Below are 19,437 nucleotides of genomic sequence, written 5' to 3'. Positions count from 1 at the left end.
CTGTGATAGGATGATCAGGATGCACTGAGTGACCGGACGACAGAGAAGCCCATCCCATGAGGACTAGTATGGCCGACAAGAGTAGGTGCCAGGGAGAACTGTGATAGGAAGATCAGGATGCACTGGGTGACCGGACGACAGAGAAGCCCATCCCATGAGGACTAGTATGGCTGACAAGAGTAGGTGCCAGGGAGAACTGTGATAGGAAGATCAGGATGCACTAAGTGACTGGACGACAGAGAAGCCCATCCCATGAGAACTAGTATGGCTGACAAGAGTAGGCGCCAGGGAGAACTGTGATAGGAAGATCAGGATGCACTGGGTGACCGGACGACAGAGAAGCCCATCCCATGAGGACTAGTATGGCCGACAACAGTAGGTGCCAGGGTAACTGTGATGGGATGATCAGGATGTACTGGGTGACCGGACGACAGAGAAGCCCATCCCATGAGGACTAGTATGGCCGACAACAGTAGGTGCCAGGGTAACTGTGATAGGATGATCAGGATGCACTGAGTGACCGGATGACAGAGAAGCCCATCCCATGAGGACTAGTATGGCCGACAACAGTAGGTGCCAGGGTAACTGTGATGGGATGATCAGGATGTACTGGGTGACCGGACGACAGAGAAGCCCATCCCATGAGGACTAGTATGGCCGACAACAGTAGGTGCCAGGGTAACTGTGATGGGATGATCAGGATGTACTGGGTGACCGAACGACAGAGAAGCCCATCCCATGAGGACTAGTATGGCCGACAAGAGTAGGTGCCAGGGAGAACTGTGATGGGATGATCAGGATGCATTGGGTGACCGGACGACAGAGAAGCCCATCCCATGAGGACTAGTATGGCCGACAAGAGTAGGTGCCATTGAAACTGATAGGAAGATCAGGATGCACTGGGTGACCGGACGACAGAGAAACTCCTCCTATGAGGACTAGTATGGCCGACAAGAGTAGGTGCCAGGGAGAACTGATAGGAAGATCAGGATACACTGGGTGACTGGACGACAGAGAAGCCCATCCCATGAGGACTAGTATGGCCGACAACAGTAGGTGCCAGGGTAACTGTGATAGGATGATCAGGATGCACTGAGTGACCGGACGACAGAGAAGCCCATCCCATGAGGACTAGTATGGCTGACAAAAGTAGGCGCCAGGGTAACTGTGATAGGATGATCAGGATGCACTGAGTGACCGGACGACAGAGAAGCCCATCCCATGAGGACTAGTATGGCCGACAAGAGTAGGTGCCAGGGAGAACTGTGATGGGATGATCAGGATGTACTGGGTGACCGGACGACAGAGAAGCCCATCCCATGAGGACTAGTATGGCTGACAAGAGTAGGTGCCAGGGAGAACTGTGATAGGAAGATCAGGATGCACTAAGTGACTGGACGACAGAGAAGCCCATCCCATGGGGACTAGTATGGCTGACAAGAGTAGGCGCCAGGGAGAACTGTGATAGGAAGATCAGGATGCACTGGGTGACCGGACGACAGAGAAGCCCATCCCATGGGGACTAGTATGGCCGACAACAGTAGGTGCCAGGGTAACTGTGATAGGATGATCAGGATGCACTGAGTGACCGGATGACAGAGAAGCCCATCCCATGAGGACTAGTATGGCCGACAACAGTAGGTGCCAGGGTAACTGTGATGGGATGATCAGGATGTACTGGGTGACCGGACGACAGAGAAGCCCATCCCATGAGGACTAGTATGGCCGACAACAGTAGGTGCCAGGGTAACTGTGATGGGATGATCAGGATGTACTGGGTGACCGAACGACAGAGAAGCCCATCCCATGAGGACTAGTATGGCCGACAAGAGTAGGTGCCAGGGAGAACTGTGATGGGATGATCAGGATGCATTGGGTGACCGGACGACAGAGAAGCCCATCCCATGAGGACTAGTATGGCCGACAAGAGTAGGTGCCATTGAAACTGATAGGAAGATCAGGATGCACTGGGTGACCGGACGACAGAGAAACTCCTCCTATGAGGACTAGTATGGCCGACAAGAGTAGGTGCCAGGGAGAACTGATAGGAAGATCAGGATACACTGGGTGACTGGACGACAGAGAAGCCCATCCCATGAGGACTAGTATGGCCGACAACAGTAGGTGCCAGGGTAACTGTGATAGGATGATCAGGATGCACTGAGTGACCGGACGACAGAGAAGCCCATCCCATGAGGACTAGTATGGCTGACAAAAGTAGGCGCCAGGGTAACTGTGATAGGATGATCAGGATGCACTGAGTGACCGGACGACAGAGAAGCCCATCCCATGAGGACTAGTATGGCCGACAAGAGTAGGTGCCAGGGAGAACTGTGATGGGATGATCAGGATGTACTGGGTGACCGGACGACAGAGAAGCCCATCCCATGAGGACTAGTATGGCTGACAAGAGTAGGTGCCAGGGAGAACTGTGATAGGAAGATCAGGATGCACTAAGTGACTGGACGACAGAGAAGCCCATCCCATGGGGACTAGTATGGCTGACAAGAGTAGGCGCCAGGGAGAACTGTGATAGGAAGATCAGGATGCACTGGGTGACCGGACGACAGAGAAGCCCATCCCATGGGGACTAGTATGGCCGACAACAGTAGGTGCCAGGGTAACTGTGATAGGATGATCAGGATGCACTGAGTGACCGGATGACAGAGAAGCCCATCCCATGAGGACTAGTATGGCCGACAACAGTAGGTGCCAGGGTAACTGTGATGGGATGATCAGGATGTACTGGGTGACCGGACGACAGAGAAGCCCATCCCATGAGGACTAGTATGGCCGACAACAGTAGGTGCCAGGGTAACTGTGATGGGATGATCAGGATGTACTGGGTGACCGAACGACAGAGAAGCCCATCCCATGAGGACTAGTATGGCCGACAAGAGTAGGTGCCAGGGAGAACTGTGATGGGATGATCAGGATGCATTGGGTGACCGGACGACAGAGAAGCCCATCCCATGAGGACTAGTATGGCCGACAAGAGTAGGTGCCATTGAAACTGATAGGAAGATCAGGATGCACTGGGTGACCGGACGACAGAGAAACTCCTCCTATGAGGACTAGTATGGCCGACAAGAGTAGGTGCCAGGGAGAACTGATAGGAAGATCAGGATACACTGGGTGACTGGACGACAGAGAAGCCCATCCCATGAGGACTAGTATGGCCGACAACAGTAGGTGCCAGGGTAACTGTGATAGGATGATCAGGATGCACTGAGTGACCGGACGACAGAGAAGCCCATCCCATGAGGACTAGTATGGCTGACAAAAGTAGGCGCCAGGGTAACTGTGATAGGATGATCAGGATGCACTGAGTGACCGGACGACAGAGAAGCCCATCCCATGAGGACTAGTATGGCCGACAAGAGTAGGTGCCAGGGAGAACTGTGATGGGATGATCAGGATGTACTGGGTGACCGGACGACAGAGAAGCCCATCCCATGAGGACTAGTATGGCTGACAACAGTAGGTGCCAGGGTAACTGTGATAGGATGATCAGGATGCACTGAGTGACCGGATGACAGAGAAGCCCATCCCATGAGGACTAGTATGGCCGACAACAGTAGGTGCCAGGGTAACTGTGATGGGATGATCAGGATGTACTGGGTGACCGGACGACAGAGAAGCCCATCCCATGAGGACTAGTATGGCCGACAACAGTAGGTGCCAGGGTAACTGTGATGGGATGATCAGGATGTACTGGGTGACCGAACGACAGAGAAGCCCATCCCATGAGGACTAGTATGGCCGACAAGAGTAGGTGCCAGGGAGAACTGTGATGGGATGATCAGGATGCATTGGGTGACCGGACGACAGAGAAGCCCATCCCATGAGGACTAGTATGGCCGACAAGAGTAGGTGCCATTGAAACTGATAGGAAGATCAGGATGCACTGGGTGACCGGACGACAGAGAAACTCCTCCTATGAGGACTAGTATGGCCGACAAGAGTAGGTGCCAGGGAGAACTGATAGGAAGATCAGGATACACTGGGTGACTGGACGACAGAGAAGCCCATCCCATGAGGACTAGTATGGCCGACAACAGTAGGTGCCAGGGTAACTGTGATAGGATGATCAGGATGCACTGAGTGACCGGACGACAGAGAAGCCCATCCCATGAGGACTAGTATGGCTGACAAAAGTAGGCGCCAGGGTAACTGTGATAGGATGATCAGGATGCACTGAGTGACCGGACGACAGAGAAGCCCATCCCATGAGGACTAGTATGGCCGACAAGAGTAGGTGCCAGGGAGAACTGTGATGGGATGATCAGGATGTACTGGGTGACCGGACGACAGAGAAGCCCATCCCATGAGGACTAGTATGGCTGACAAGAGTAGGTGCCAGGGAGAACTGTGATAGGAAGATCAGGATGCACTAAGTGACTGGACGACAGAGAAGCCCATCCCATGGGGACTAGTATGGCTGACAAGAGTAGGCGCCAGGGAGAACTGTGATAGGAAGATCAGGATGCACTGGGTGACCGGACGACAGAGAAGCCCATCCCATGGGGACTAGTATGGCCGACAACAGTAGGTGCCAGGGTAACTGTGATAGGATGATCAGGATGCACTGAGTGACCGGATGACAGAGAAGCCCATCCCATGAGGACTAGTATGGCCGACAACAGTAGGTGCCAGGGTAACTGTGATGGGATGATCAGGATGTACTGGGTGACCGGACGACAGAGAAGCCCATCCCATGAGGACTAGTATGGCCGACAACAGTAGGTGCCAGGGTAACTGTGATGGGATGATCAGGATGTACTGGGTGACCGAACGACAGAGAAGCCCATCCCATGAGGACTAGTATGGCCGACAAGAGTAGGTGCCAGGGAGAACTGTGATGGGATGATCAGGATGCATTGGGTGACCGGACGACAGAGAAGCCCATCCCATGAGGACTAGTATGGCCGACAAGAGTAGGTGCCATTGAAACTGATAGGAAGATCAGGATGCACTGGGTGACCGGACGACAGAGAAACTCCTCCTATGAGGACTAGTATGGCCGACAAGAGTAGGTGCCAGGGAGAACTGATAGGAAGATCAGGATACACTGGGTGACTGGACGACAGAGAAGCCCATCCCATGAGGACTAGTATGGCCGACAACAGTAGGTGCCAGGGTAACTGTGATAGGATGATCAGGATGCACTGAGTGACCGGACGACAGAGAAGCCCATCCCATGAGGACTAGTATGGCTGACAAAAGTAGGCGCCAGGGTAACTGTGATAGGATGATCAGGATGCACTGAGTGACCGGACGACAGAGAAGCCCATCCCATGAGGACTAGTATGGCCGACAAGAGTAGGTGCCAGGGAGAACTGTGATGGGATGATCAGGATGTACTGGGTGACCGGACGACAGAGAAGCCCATCCCATGAGGACTAGTATGGCTGACAACAGTAGGTGCCAGGGTAACTGTGATAGGATGATCAGGATGCACTGAGTGACCGGATGACAGAGAAGCCCATCCCATGAGGACTAGTATGGCCGACAACAGTAGGTGCCAGGGTAACTGTGATGGGATGATCAGGATGTACTGGGTGACCGGACGACAGAGAAGCCCATCCCATGAGGACTAGTATGGCCGACAACAGTAGGTGCCAGGGTAACTGTGATGGGATGATCAGGATGTACTGGGTGACCGAACGACAGAGAAGCCCATCCCATGAGGACTAGTATGGCCGACAAGAGTAGGTGCCAGGGAGAACTGTGATGGGATGATCAGGATGCATTGGGTGACCGGACGACAGAGAAGCCCATCCCATGAGGACTAGTATGGCCGACAAGAGTAGGTGCCATTGAAACTGATAGGAAGATCAGGATGCACTGGGTGACCGGACGACAGAGAAACTCCTCCTATGAGGACTAGTATGGCCGACAAGAGTAGGTGCCAGGGAGAACTGATAGGAAGATCAGGATACACTGGGTGACTGGACGACAGAGAAGCCCATCCCATGAGGACTAGTATGGCCGACAACAGTAGGTGCCAGGGTAACTGTGATAGGATGATCAGGATGCACTGAGTGACCGGACGACAGAGAAGCCCATCCCATGAGGACTAGTATGGCTGACAAAAGTAGGCGCCAGGGTAACTGTGATAGGATGATCAGGATGCACTGAGTGACCGGACGACAGAGAAGCCCATCCCATGAGGACTAGTATGGCCGACAAGAGTAGGTGCCAGGGAGAACTGTGATGGGATGATCAGGATGTACTGGGTGACCGGACGACAGAGAAGCCCATCCCATGAGGACTAGTATGGCTGACAAGAGTAGGTGCCAGGGAGAACTGTGATAGGAAGATCAGGATGCACTAAGTGACTGGACGACAGAGAAGCCCATCCCATGGGGACTAGTATGGCTGACAAGAGTAGGCGCCAGGGAGAACTGTGATAGGAAGATCAGGATGCACTGGGTGACCGGACGACAGAGAAGCCCATCCCATGGGGACTAGTATGGCCGACAACAGTAGGTGCCAGGGTAACTGTGATAGGATGATCAGGATGCACTGAGTGACCGGATGACAGAGAAGCCCATCCCATGAGGACTAGTATGGCCGACAACAGTAGGTGCCAGGGTAACTGTGATGGGATGATCAGGATGTACTGGGTGACCGGATGACAGAGAAGCCCATCCCATGAGGACTAGTATGGCCGACAACAGTAGGTGCCAGGGTAACTGTGATGGGATGATCAGGATGTACTGGGTGACCGAACGACAGAGAAGCCCATCCCATGAGGACTAGTATGGCCGACAAGAGTAGGTGCCAGGGAGAACTGTGATGGGATGATCAGGATGCATTGGGTGACCGGACGACAGAGAAGCCCATCCCATGAGGACTAGTATGGCCGACAAGAGTAGGTGCCATTGAAACTGATAGGAAGATCAGGATGCACTGGGTGACCGGACGACAGAGAAACTCCTCCTATGAGGACTAGTATGGCCGACAAGAGTAGGTGCCAGGGAGAACTGATAGGAAGATCAGGATACACTGGGTGACTGGACGACAGAGAAGCCCATCCCATGAGGACTAGTATGGCCGACAACAGTAGGTGCCAGGGTAACTGTGATAGGATGATCAGGATGCACTGAGTGACCGGACGACAGAGAAGCCCATCCCATGAGGACTAGTATGGCTGACAAAAGTAGGCGCCAGGGTAACTGTGATAGGATGATCAGGATGCACTGAGTGACCGGACGACAGAGAAGCCCATCCCATGAGGACTAGTATGGCCGACAAGAGTAGGTGCCAGGGAGAACTGTGATGGGATGATCAGGATGTACTGGGTGACCGGACGACAGAGAAGCCCATCCCATGAGGACTAGTATGGCTGACAAGAGTAGGTGCCAGGGAGAACTGTGATAGGAAGATCAGGATGCACTAAGTGACTGGACGACAGAGAAGCCCATCCCATGGGGACTAGTATGGCTGACAAGAGTAGGCGCCAGGGAGAACTGTGATAGGAAGATCAGGATGCACTGGGTGACCGGACGACAGAGAAGCCCATCCCATGGGGACTAGTATGGCCGACAACAGTAGGTGCCAGGGTAACTGTGATAGGATGATCAGGATGCACTGAGTGACCGGATGACAGAGAAGCCCATCCCATGAGGACTAGTATGGCCGACAACAGTAGGTGCCAGGGTAACTGTGATGGGATGATCAGGATGTACTGGGTGACCGGACGACAGAGAAGCCCATCCCATGAGGACTAGTATGGCCGACAACAGTAGGTGCCAGGGTAACTGTGATGGGATGATCAGGATGTACTGGGTGACCGAACGACAGAGAAGCCCATCCCATGAGGACTAGTATGGCCGACAAGAGTAGGTGCCAGGGAGAACTGTGATGGGATGATCAGGATGCATTGGGTGACCGGACGACAGAGAAGCCCATCCCATGAGGACTAGTATGGCCGACAAGAGTAGGTGCCATTGAAACTGATAGGAAGATCAGGATGCACTGGGTGACCGGACGACAGAGAAACTCCTCCTATGAGGACTAGTATGGCCGACAAGAGTAGGTGCCAGGGAGAACTGATAGGAAGATCAGGATACACTGGGTGACTGGACGACAGAGAAGCCCATCCCATGAGGACTAGTATGGCCGACAACAGTAGGTGCCAGGGTAACTGTGATAGGATGATCAGGATGCACTGAGTGACCGGACGACAGAGAAGCCCATCCCATGAGGACTAGTATGGCTGACAAAAGTAGGCGCCAGGGTAACTGTGATAGGATGATCAGGATGCACTGAGTGACCGGACGACAGAGAAGCCCATCCCATGAGGACTAGTATGGCCGACAAGAGTAGGTGCCAGGGAGAACTGTGATGGGATGATCAGGATGTACTGGGTGACCGGACGACAGAGAAGCCCATCCCATGAGGACTAGTATGGCTGACAAGAGTAGGTGCCAGGGAGAACTGTGATAGGAAGATCAGGATGCACTAAGTGACTGGACGACAGAGAAGCCCATCCCATGGGGACTAGTATGGCCGACAACAGTAGGTGCCAGGGTAACTGTGATAGGATGATCAGGATGCACTGGGTGACCGGACGACAGAGAAGCCCATCCCATGAGGACTAGTATGGCTGACAACAGTAGGCGCCAGGGAGAACTGTGATAGGATGATCAGGATGCACTGGGTGACCGGACGACAGAGAAGCCCATCCCATGGGGACTAGTATGGCCGACAACAGTAGGTGCCAGGGTAACTGTGATGGGATGATCAGGATGCACTGGGTGACCGGACGACAGAGAAGCCCATCCCATGGGGACTAGTATGGCCGACAACAGTAGGTGCCAGGGTAACTGTGATAGGAAGATCAGGATGCACTGAGTGACTGGACGACAGAGAAGCTCATCCCATGAGGTCTACCGTAGTATGGCCGACAACAGTAGGTGCCAGGGTAACTGTGATAGGATGATCAGGATGCACTGAGTGACCGGATGACAGAGAAGCCCATCCCATGAGGACTAGTATGGCCGACAACAGTAGGTGCCAGGGTAACTGTGATGGGATGATCAGGATGCACTGGGTGACCGGACGACAGAGAAGCCCATCCCATGGGGACTAGTATGGCCGACAACAGTAGGTGCCAGGGTAACTGTGATAGGAAGATCAGGATGCACTGAGTGACTGGACGACAGAGAAGCTCATCCCATGAGGTCTACCGTAGTATGGCCGACAAGAGTTGGTGCCATGGAGAACTTTGATAGGAAGGTCATTGTGCCCTTTGTAACCAGACAACAGAAAAGCCCATCCCATGAGGACTACCAGAGTATGGCCGACAAGAGTAGGTGCACGGCCGAGAAGCCCATCTCATGTGGACTAGTATGGCTGACAGTGATAGGTGGCAGACAGCTACTTTCTTTTTTGGAAACTGAATTTAGAGCAAGTACAGGAGGGTTTACAAGACGAGGCCGCCCATAAGGGGTGAGGAGCACTGCACACGCTACTTACTTTGGCTGGAGGAATTCTGTAAATAAGGGGAGTTCTTAAGATGGCGGTCTTTGCCAATGAACAGGAGTTACCTTCACTGATACAGAGTGGAGAAACTCCAGACCAGGCATTTCTTGTTTCATGTCCTGGAATGACCCCAACCTCTTAATGTATGAACCCTTCAGAGCGGAGGCACTGGTGATAACGATGCCTCAGATGCCGCCTGGGAGTGTCAGATATGGAGTCCTAATTATTAAGTATCAAGATAAAAAATAGGATAATTTGCCACCGAGAACCGTTGAGCATTGAAAGTCTTTTGCATCTTTAAAGTAAGCCAAAGGGTTTAATTCGTACCTAGCGGAGGCCCTCACCCACCTTCTGTATCGATCACAGGCTCCTGCACCCGCGGGGGGGACTTGTTCTGGCTTAACACTTGAAAGACTTTGCCTCCTTCCAGAGTTTTACATTCTAACATTTTAATTGATTAATTAAAGAAGCGACATTGGTGATCCTCCACCTGACACCTTTGTTTGATCCTTGCAAAACTTGCGTTTTATTTTGTTCTTTTTTTTTTTGCAGAGGGCTCATCTGCTGGATAACACAGAGAAGCTGGAGAGGTCATCGCGGAGGCTGGAAGCCGGATACCAGATAGCGGTGGAGACCGGTAAGTGTCATGATGTCCAGGAAACAGACTTGCTTATACAAGAAGATCCTGTAGTAGGAAGGGAAATTACATGTCCCGTAATGGGGGCCCTCTCTACATCCACAGTGACTACGATGGGGTTGGAGTTTTTACATAACGTTATACCTTGTGGTTTGTGATTTCATTTTGTTCCTTTATTACTGGGATATTTTTTTTACTTGATTTATCTGCAGTCCTGGGACCCTTTCACTCTTTGGTTACAGGGACCTGAAACAAGACTGTTAAATATGGGGACTCATTCTACTGTGCATCAAATAATGCAGGCCATTCTAGTATGGAGGGGCAGTCTACGGTGCAGCAGATAATGCAAGTCTACAGTATGGAGGGGCAGTCTACTGTGCAGAAGATAATGCAAGTCTACAGTATGGAGGGGCAGTCTACTGTGCAGCAGATAATGCAAGTCTGCAGTGTGGAGGGACAGTCTACTGTGCAGCAGATAATGCAAGTCTACAGTATGGAGGGGCAGTCTACTGTGCAGAAGATAATGCAAGTCTACAGTATGGAGGGACAGTCTACGGTGCAGCAGATAATGCAAGTCTACAGTATGGAGGGGCAGTCTACTGTGCAGAAGATAATGCAAGTCTACAGTATGGAGGGACAGTCTACTGTGCAGAAGATAATGCAAGTCTTCAGTATGGAGGGACAGTTTACTGTGCAGAAGATAATGCAAGTCTGCAGTGTGGAGGGACAGTCTACTGTGCAGCAGATAATACAAGTCTGCAGTATGGAGAGGCAGTCTACTGTGCAGCAGATAATGCAAGTCTGCAGTATGGAGGGGCAGTCTACTGTGCAGCAGATCATGCAAGTCTGCAGTATGGAGGGACAGTCTACTGTGCAGCAAATAATGCAAGTCTGCAGTATGAAGGGACAGTCTACTGTGCAGGAAATAATGCAAGTCTGCAGTATGAAGGGACAGTCTACTGTGCAGGAAATAATGCAAGTCTGCAGTATGAAGGGACAGTCTACTGTGCAGGAAATAATGCAAGTCTGCAGTATGGAGGGGCAGTCTACTGTGCAGCAGATAATGAAAGTCTGCAGTATGGAGGGGCAGGCTACTGTGCAGCAGATAATGCAAGTCTGCAGTATGGAGGGACAATCTACTGTGCGGCAGATAATACAAGTCTGCAGTATGGAGGGACAGTCTACTGTGCAGCAGATAATATAAGTGCAGTATGGAGGAGCAGTCTACTGTGCAGCAGATAATACAAGTCTGCAGTATGGAGGGACAGTCTACTGTGCAGCAGATAATATAAGTGCAGTACGGAGGGGCAGTCTACTGTGCAGCAGATAATACAAGTCGGCAGTATGGAGGAGGGGCAGTCTACTGTGCAGCAGATAATGCAAGTCTGCAGTATGGAGGAGGGACAGTCTACTGTGCAGCATATAATGCAAGTCTGCAGTATGGAGGGACAGTCTACTTTGCAGCAGATAATACAAGTCTGCAGTATGGAGGGACAGTCTACTGTGCAGCAGATAATGCAAGTCTGCAGTGTGGAGGGACAGTCTACTGTGCAGCAGATAATACAAGTCTGCAGTATGGAGGGGCAGTCTACTGTGCAGCAGATAATGCAAGTCTGCAGTGTGGAGGGACAGTCTACTGTGCAGCAGATAATACAAGTCTGCAGTATGGAGGGACAGTCTACTGTGCAGCAGATAATACAAGTCTGCAGTATGGAGGGACAGTTTACTGTGCAGCAGATAATACAAGTCTGCAGTATGGAGGAGGGACAGTCTACTGTGCAGCAGAATAATGCAAGTCTGCAGTATGGAGAGACATTCTACTGTGCAGCAGATAATGCAAGTCTGCAGTATGGAGGGACAGTCTACTGTGCAGCAGATAATGCAAGCCTGCAGTGTGGAGGGACAGTCTACTGTGCTGAAGATAATGCAAGTCTGCAGTATAGAGAGGCAGTCTACTGTGCAGCAGATAATACAAGTCTGCAGTATGGAGGGACAGTCTATTGTGCAGCAGATAGTGCAAGTCTGCAGTATGGAGGGACAGTCTACTGTGCAGCAGATAATGCAAGTCTGCTGTATGGAGGAGGGACAGTCTACTGTGCAGCAGATAATGCAAGTCTGCAGTATAGAGAGGCAGCCTGTTGTGCCGTAGATAGTGCTGTCTGTGCAGAATGAAGTGGTAGTCTGTTCTATAGCAGATAATTCACATCTGGCCATCTGAATTTGAGTGCAGCTCTGGATGTGACTGGAGAACAGGACATGATACAATGAGTTGGGAAAGGACTTTGTTTGTTTTCCTCTTGCAGCACCAAATTAGAAGTAATAATGAATGAATCTCAGCGTCACGTTTCCGTACGTCTCCCCGGCATCGCACTAATCAGCTGTCACCGACGCGCAGGTTCTGGGTAAAGCGCGGAGCAGTTTTGTTTCGTAATGTGGAAATTAGCGATCTGTCAGTACTGGGGGTTTGACACTCGGTTTCCGCTAGTGGTGGGCTCAGGCAGAAATCGCGCACCTACGAGACAACCCCGCACGTCACATGGATGGGATATGTGGTGACTCCGGTGTAAAGGATGACGACAATCGGTATTTTTGCATTTACGATTCAGATGTTCATTAAAAATAAGAAAAAGAATCTTTCCACAATTTCACCAAATCTGCATCAGATAACAGAAGTCTGTGCAGAATGGAGGGGCAGTCTCCTGTACATCATATAATACAAGTCTGTGCAGAATGGAGGGGCAGTCTACTGTACATCATATAATACAAGTCTGTGCAGAATGGAGGGGCAATCTACTGTACATCATATAATACAAGTCTGTGTAGAAGGGAGGGGCAGTCTCCTGTACATCATATAATACAAGTCTGTGCAGAATGGAGGGGCAGTCTACAGTACATCATATAATACAAGTCTGTGCAGAATGGAGGGGCAATCTACTGTACATCATATAATACAAGTCTGTGTAGAAGGGAGGGGCAGTCTCCTGTACATCATATAATACAAGTCTGTGCAGAATGGAGGGGCAGTCTACTGTACATCATATAATACAAGTCTGTGCAGAAGGGAGGGGCATTCTCCTGTACATCATATAAGTTTGTGCAGAATGGAGGGGCAGTGTCCTGTACATCATATAATACAAGTCTGTATAGAATGGAGGGGCAGTCTACTGTACATCATATAATACAAGTCTGTGTAGAAGGGAGGGGCAGTCTCCTGTACATCATATAATACAAGTCTGTGCAAAATGGACGTGCAGTCTCCTGTACATCATATAATACAAGTCTGTGCAGAATGGAGGGGCAATCTACTGTACATCATATAATACAAGTCTGTGTAGAAGGGAGGGGCAGTCTACTGTACATCATATAATACAAGTCTATGCAGAATGGAGGGGCAGTCTACTGTACATCATATAATACAAGTTTGTGCAGAATGGAGGGGCAATCTCCTGTGCATCATATAATACAAGTCTGTATAGAATAAGGGGCAATCTACTGTACATCATATAATACAAGTTTGTGCAGAATGGAGGGGCAGTCTCCTGTACATCATATAAGTCTGTGCAGAATGGAGGGGCAATCTAGTGTACATCATGTAATACAAATCTGTGCAGAATGGAAGGGCAGTCTACTGTACATCATATAATACAAGTCTGTATAGAATGAAGGGGCAGTCTACTGTACATCATATAATACAAGTCTGTGCAGAATGGAGGGGCAGTCTCCTGTGCGTCATATATTACAAGTATGTATAGAATGGAGGGGCAATCTACTGGACATCATGTAATACAAGTCTGCAGAATGGAGGGGCAGTCTCCTGTAGATCATATAACATAAGTTTGTGCAGAATGGAGGGGCAGTCTACTGTACATCATATAATACAAGTCTGCATAGAATGGAGGGGCAATCTACTGTACATCATATAATACAAGTCTGTGCAGAATGGAGGGGCAGTCTCCTGTACATCATATAATATAAGTTTGTGCAGAATGGAGGGACAGTGTCCTGTACATCATATAATACAAGTTTGTATGGAATGGAGGGGCAATCTACTGTACATCATATAATACAAGTCTGTGCAGAAGGGAGGGGCAATCTCCTGTACATCATATAATATAAGTTTTGCAGGATGGCGGGGCAGTCTCCTGTACATGATATAATACAAGTCTGTGCAGAATGGAGGGGCAGTCTACTGTACATCATATAATACAAATCTGTATAGAATGGAGGGGCAATCTACTGTACATCATATAATACAAGTCTGTATAGAATGAAGGGGCAGTCTCCTGTACATGATATAATACAAGTCTGTGCAGAATGGAGGGGCAGTCTACTGTACATCATATAATACAAATCTGTATAGAATGGAGGGGCAATCTACTGTACATCATATAATACAAGTCTGTATAGAATGAAGGGGCAATCTACTGTACATCATATAATACAAGTCTGTGCAGAAGGGAGGGGCAGTCTCCTGTACATCATATAATATAAGTTTTGCAGGATGGCGGGGCAGTCTCCTGTACATGATATAATACAAGTCTGTGCAGAATGGAGGGGCAGTCTACTGTACATCATATAATACAAATCTGTATAGAATGGAGGGGCAATCTACTTTACATCATATAATACAAGTCTGTATAGAATGAAGGGGCAGTCTACTGTACATCATATAATACAAGTTTGTGCAGAATGGAGGGGCAGTCTCCTGTACATCATATAAGTCTGTGCAGAATGGAGGGGCAGTCTACTGTACATCATATAATACAAGTTTGTGCAGAATGGAGGGGCAGTCTCCTGTGCATCATATAATACAAGTCTGTATAGAATAAGGGGCAATCTACTGTACATCATATAATACAAGTTTGTGCAGAATGGAGGGGCAGTCTCCTGTACATCATATAAGTCTGTGCAGAATGGAGGGGCAATCTACTGTACATCATATAATACAAGTCTGTATAGAATGAAGGGGCAATCTACTGTACATCATATAATACAAGTCTGTGCAGAAGGGAGGGGCAATCTCCTGTACATCATATAATATAAGTTTTGCAGGATGGCGGGGCAGTCTCCTGTACATGATATAATACAAGTCTGTGCAGAATGGAGGGGCAGTCTACTTTACATCATATAATACAAGTCTGTATAGAATGAAGGGGCAGTCTACTGTACATATAATACAAGTCTGTGCAGAAGGGAGGGGCAGTCTCCTGTACATCATATAAGTTTGTGCAGAATGGAGGGACAGTCTCCTGTACATCATATAATACAAGTCTGTGCAGAATGGAGGGGCAGTCTCCTGTACATCATATAATATAAGTTTGTGCAGAATGGAGGGACAGTCTCCTGTGCGTCATATAATACAAGTCTGTATAGAATGAAGAGGCAGTCTACTGGACATCATGTAATACAAGTCTGCAGAATGGAGGGGCAGTCTCCTGTAGATCATATAACATAAGTTTGTGCAGAATGGAGGGGCAGTCTACTGTACATCATATAATATAAGTTTGTGCAGAATGGAGGGGCAGTCTCCTGTACATCATATAATATAAGTTTGTGCAGAATGGAGGGGCAGTCTCCTGTACATCATATAATACAAGTCTGTGCAGAATGGAGGGGCAGTCTCCTGTACATCATATAATACAAGTCTGTGCAGAATGGAGGGGCAGTCTCCTGTACATCATATAATACAAGTCTGTGCAGTAGTTTCTATGTTTTGGCAAACGCAAATCTCAGACCTGGAACGTTGTTGTGCCGAGCATTTTCAGGCCGACAAATCTCGATCTATTTCCCGTTGTATAAATCTCCTGAGAGCTCCGTGCGGCACCTGATAGCCCCGGGAGCGGCGCAGGGCAGTATTGTACTGATCACTGAGGACTAGTGAGGAGAACACGACTGCAGACCGTGAGCGGCCTCCACCTCACCTGACTCGGGCAGCCTCCTAGTTCCTGCCTCCACTTTTCATTGACTTCCTCTGCTCCCTTCATGGTTTTCATATCTGTCACTGATGAGGGACCCAAACCGCTGTGTGCAAGATGTAGTGAATGGCTGCATATGCTGTGAGGATGCACGCACACTGTGGTGATGCAAGCTTATCGTGGGGATGCACGCTCACCGTGGGGATGCACGCTCACTGTGGGGATGCACGCTCACCTTGGAGATGCACGCTCACCGTGGGGATGCACGCTCACCGTGGGGATGCACGCTCACCGTGGGGATGCACGCTTACCGTGGGGATGCAAGCTTATCATAAGAATGCACGCTCACTGTGGGGATGCACGCTCACTGTGGGGATGCACGCTCACCTTGGAGATGCACGCTCACCGTGGGGATGCACGCTCACCGTGGGGATGCACGCTTACCGTGGGGATGCACGCTTACCGTGGGGATGCAAGCTTACCGTGGGGATGCAAGCTTATCATAAGAATGCACGCTCACTGTGGGGATGCACGCTCACTGTAGGGATGTACGCTCACTGTGGGGATGCACGCTCACCTTGGAGATGCACGCTCACCGTGGGGATGCACGCTCACCGTGGGGATGCACGCTTACCGTGGGGATGCAAGCTTACCGTGGGGATGCAAGCTTATCATAAGAATGCACGCTCACTGTGGGGATGCACGCTCACTGTAGGGATGTACGCTCACCGTGGGGATGCACACTCACCATGGGGATGCACGCTCACTGTGAGAACGCATGCTCACTGCAAGGATGCACATCACCTTCTGGGTCCTCATCATTTCTACGCGGTGTCCGGGGATAGGGGAATGTGAAGGTTGCGTTTTCCTGCTGGGTTTCTTGTGCTGCCGGGTGTGCCATTGGTATGATTGCACGGTGGCCCACCCACAAGTGTAATCCCTAGGGGTCGTACAGCCGTGAACGGCACGAGATTTGGGCATTTTCTCACTAGGTGTGGACAGCATGCTGCATTGTTCCCATGTTTGCGGGGGTTTCCTCCCACACTCCAGAGACTGCTGGGGTCTGAAGATTGTGAGTCCCAATGGGGACAGTGCCGATAATACAGCGCTGCGGACTATGTATAGTAAATAGTCTCCTCTCCCCCTGGTGCTCGGCCTTTATCGGCCGGACGTTTTCGGTATCTCCTTGCACTTTTCTGCTGTTCTGGTCGTCGTGTTGGACTAATTAAAGCCTCCCGGACCGGGCATGGGTCGGCCGTCCTGCGCTCCCGCTTCTGACTTCCTCTACTTCTTCCCAGTGAGATCCTGCAGGACTGTTCCTCTGGGTAAGTTCAGCCTTTGCTTTACTACATGGCGGAACCTTTGCTGTAAAGAGCAGGCATCGCTCCTCACTAAAAGGGCTCCTTCCCCTTCCTTTTATGCCTACTCTAACTTTGAAACCAGTTTTCAAAGATGGTCTTAGCGCTACCCTCCCATCGCACCGACGTCTGAAGTAACAGACAAAAAAAGGAAAATTCTACCCGGATTTTGATGGAAAAGCTTCATCTGACAGGTAACAGCATGGAAGACGTCTCATTTCAAAGGTCGCTGCGATGGGAGGAAGAGAATGTCTGCCTCGCCTGGAAATTGTAAGTGAGAAGGACGAGAACAATATTTATAGCCCCGCTGAGCCGGAGCTGCCGAGCCTTTCCCAGGGGGATGCCGACTAGGAAGGGCGTCATCTGAATCATGGGTGCCGAAAACAAGCTACGCACCACGCAATCCAGGCCACAGGCGGAATGCCAGCGGACGCACACGATCATTGTCAGCAGCGCCAGCTTTTGTGTTTCCTTTGCATTGAGTTATTTTTTTTTCCAGAGATTATGAAAAGGCTCAACTTCTCTTAGTTGTTCACACATATCCGTGTTCTGGGACGTATGAATAAACCTGTGCGTATGCTGCACATAGATACACTTGTACGTATGCTCATACAGTTGTATGTACGGATGCTCATACAGATACACATAGTCGTATGCATGTTCATACAGTTACATGTACGTATGCATGCTCATACAGATACACATGTATGTACACATGCTAATACAGATACACATGGATGTACGCATGCTCATACAGATATACATGTACGTACGTATGCTCATACAGATACACATAGTCATATGCATGCTCATACAGATACACATGTACATACGCAAGTATATATACTTACATATGCAGATACAAATATGTGCATGCACATGTCGTTACACATGCTCATAGATGTATGCATGGTCATACAGTTACACATGTACATATGCATGCTCATACAGTTACACATGTACGTATGCATGCTCATACAGTTACACATGTACATACACAAGTATATATACTTACGTATGCAGATACAAATATGTGCATGCACATGTCATTACACATGCTCATAGATGTATGCATGGTCATATAGTTACACATGTACGTATGCATGCTCATACAGTTACACATGTATGTATGTATTCTCATACAGTTACACATGTACGTATGCATGTACTGTATATACCGTATATTTATGTATGCAGATACAAATGTATGCATACACATACGGTTACACATGCTCATAGACGTATGCATGGTCATACAGGTGCACGTGTGTGTATGAATGCTCTTGACCATGTGAACAGACCCTTGACAACCTTCCTCTACTGACATTAAATTTGATTTGAAATATTATATAATGGCGGCCGAGCTCGAAGCTTATTTCAGACCGATGTATTCGGCCATCATGTAACATTTGGGCCCGGCCTGAGAAAGGCGAATGAGGCCGCTGAGACTAATGCGCCAGTCTGCAGTGATCTCGGAGCGCTGCGCCTTGCTTCTGATCTTACTACCCTTGTTTGATGGTCTGTCTGGGATCCTCCATGAGGGGCGCAGCCTGTTTTATCCTTCAGAAGGCAGGACACGCTGCTCATATGCCAGACGTGTGGCCACATGTCAGAGATGAGAGCACCGGGCCTGGGACACCTGCAGTCAGATACTACGCCAGGTCTGCGGTGTGACCCCAATGTCATCCATGTACGTGCCGCCATATTGTGCAGATGTGTGGTCACGTGTCAGAGACGAGGGCACCGGGCCTGGGACACCTGCAGTCAGATACCAGGTCAGGTCTGCGGTGTGACCCCAATGTCATCCATGTACGTGCCGCCATATTGTGCAGACGTGTGTGGTCACATGTCAGAGACGAGGGCATCGGGCCTGGGACACCTGCAGTCAGATACCAGGTCAGGTCTGCGGTGTGACCCCAATGTCATCCATGTACGTGCCGCCATAATGTGCAGATGTGTGGCCACATGTCAGAGATGAGAGCACCGGGCCTGGGACACCTGCAGTCAGATACCAGGTCAGGTCTGCGGTGTGACC

General features: G+C 49.8%; 1 protein-coding gene across 7 annotated transcripts in view; it reads left to right on the top strand.

The window, feature by feature from the left end:
• The window catches only part of VTI1A (vesicle transport through interaction with t-SNAREs 1A), a 453,761-nt gene that overhangs the window by 146,687 nt on the left and 287,637 nt on the right, over nucleotides 1–19,437 (top strand). For all 7 annotated transcript variants that reach the window (XR_013214399.1, XR_013214398.1, XR_013214397.1 and 4 more), the window contains one exon: nucleotides 10,045–10,129. Coding sequence is in view for 4 of the 7 variants with exons in the window: in XM_077258025.1 (XP_077114140.1) it covers nucleotides 10,045–10,129 (85 nt within the window). In the remaining 3 variants the exon portion in view is untranslated. The remainder of the gene's footprint in view (nucleotides 1–10,044; nucleotides 10,130–19,437) is intronic.

This window comes from Ranitomeya variabilis, chromosome 4 (genome assembly GCF_051348905.1).
Source record: "Ranitomeya variabilis isolate aRanVar5 chromosome 4, aRanVar5.hap1, whole genome shotgun sequence".
NCBI classification, from domain to species: Eukaryota; Metazoa; Chordata; class Amphibia; order Anura; family Dendrobatidae; genus Ranitomeya; species Ranitomeya variabilis.
The sequence above is the reverse complement of the archived record's forward strand: the minus strand, read 5'-3'. Positions and strand labels throughout refer to the sequence as shown.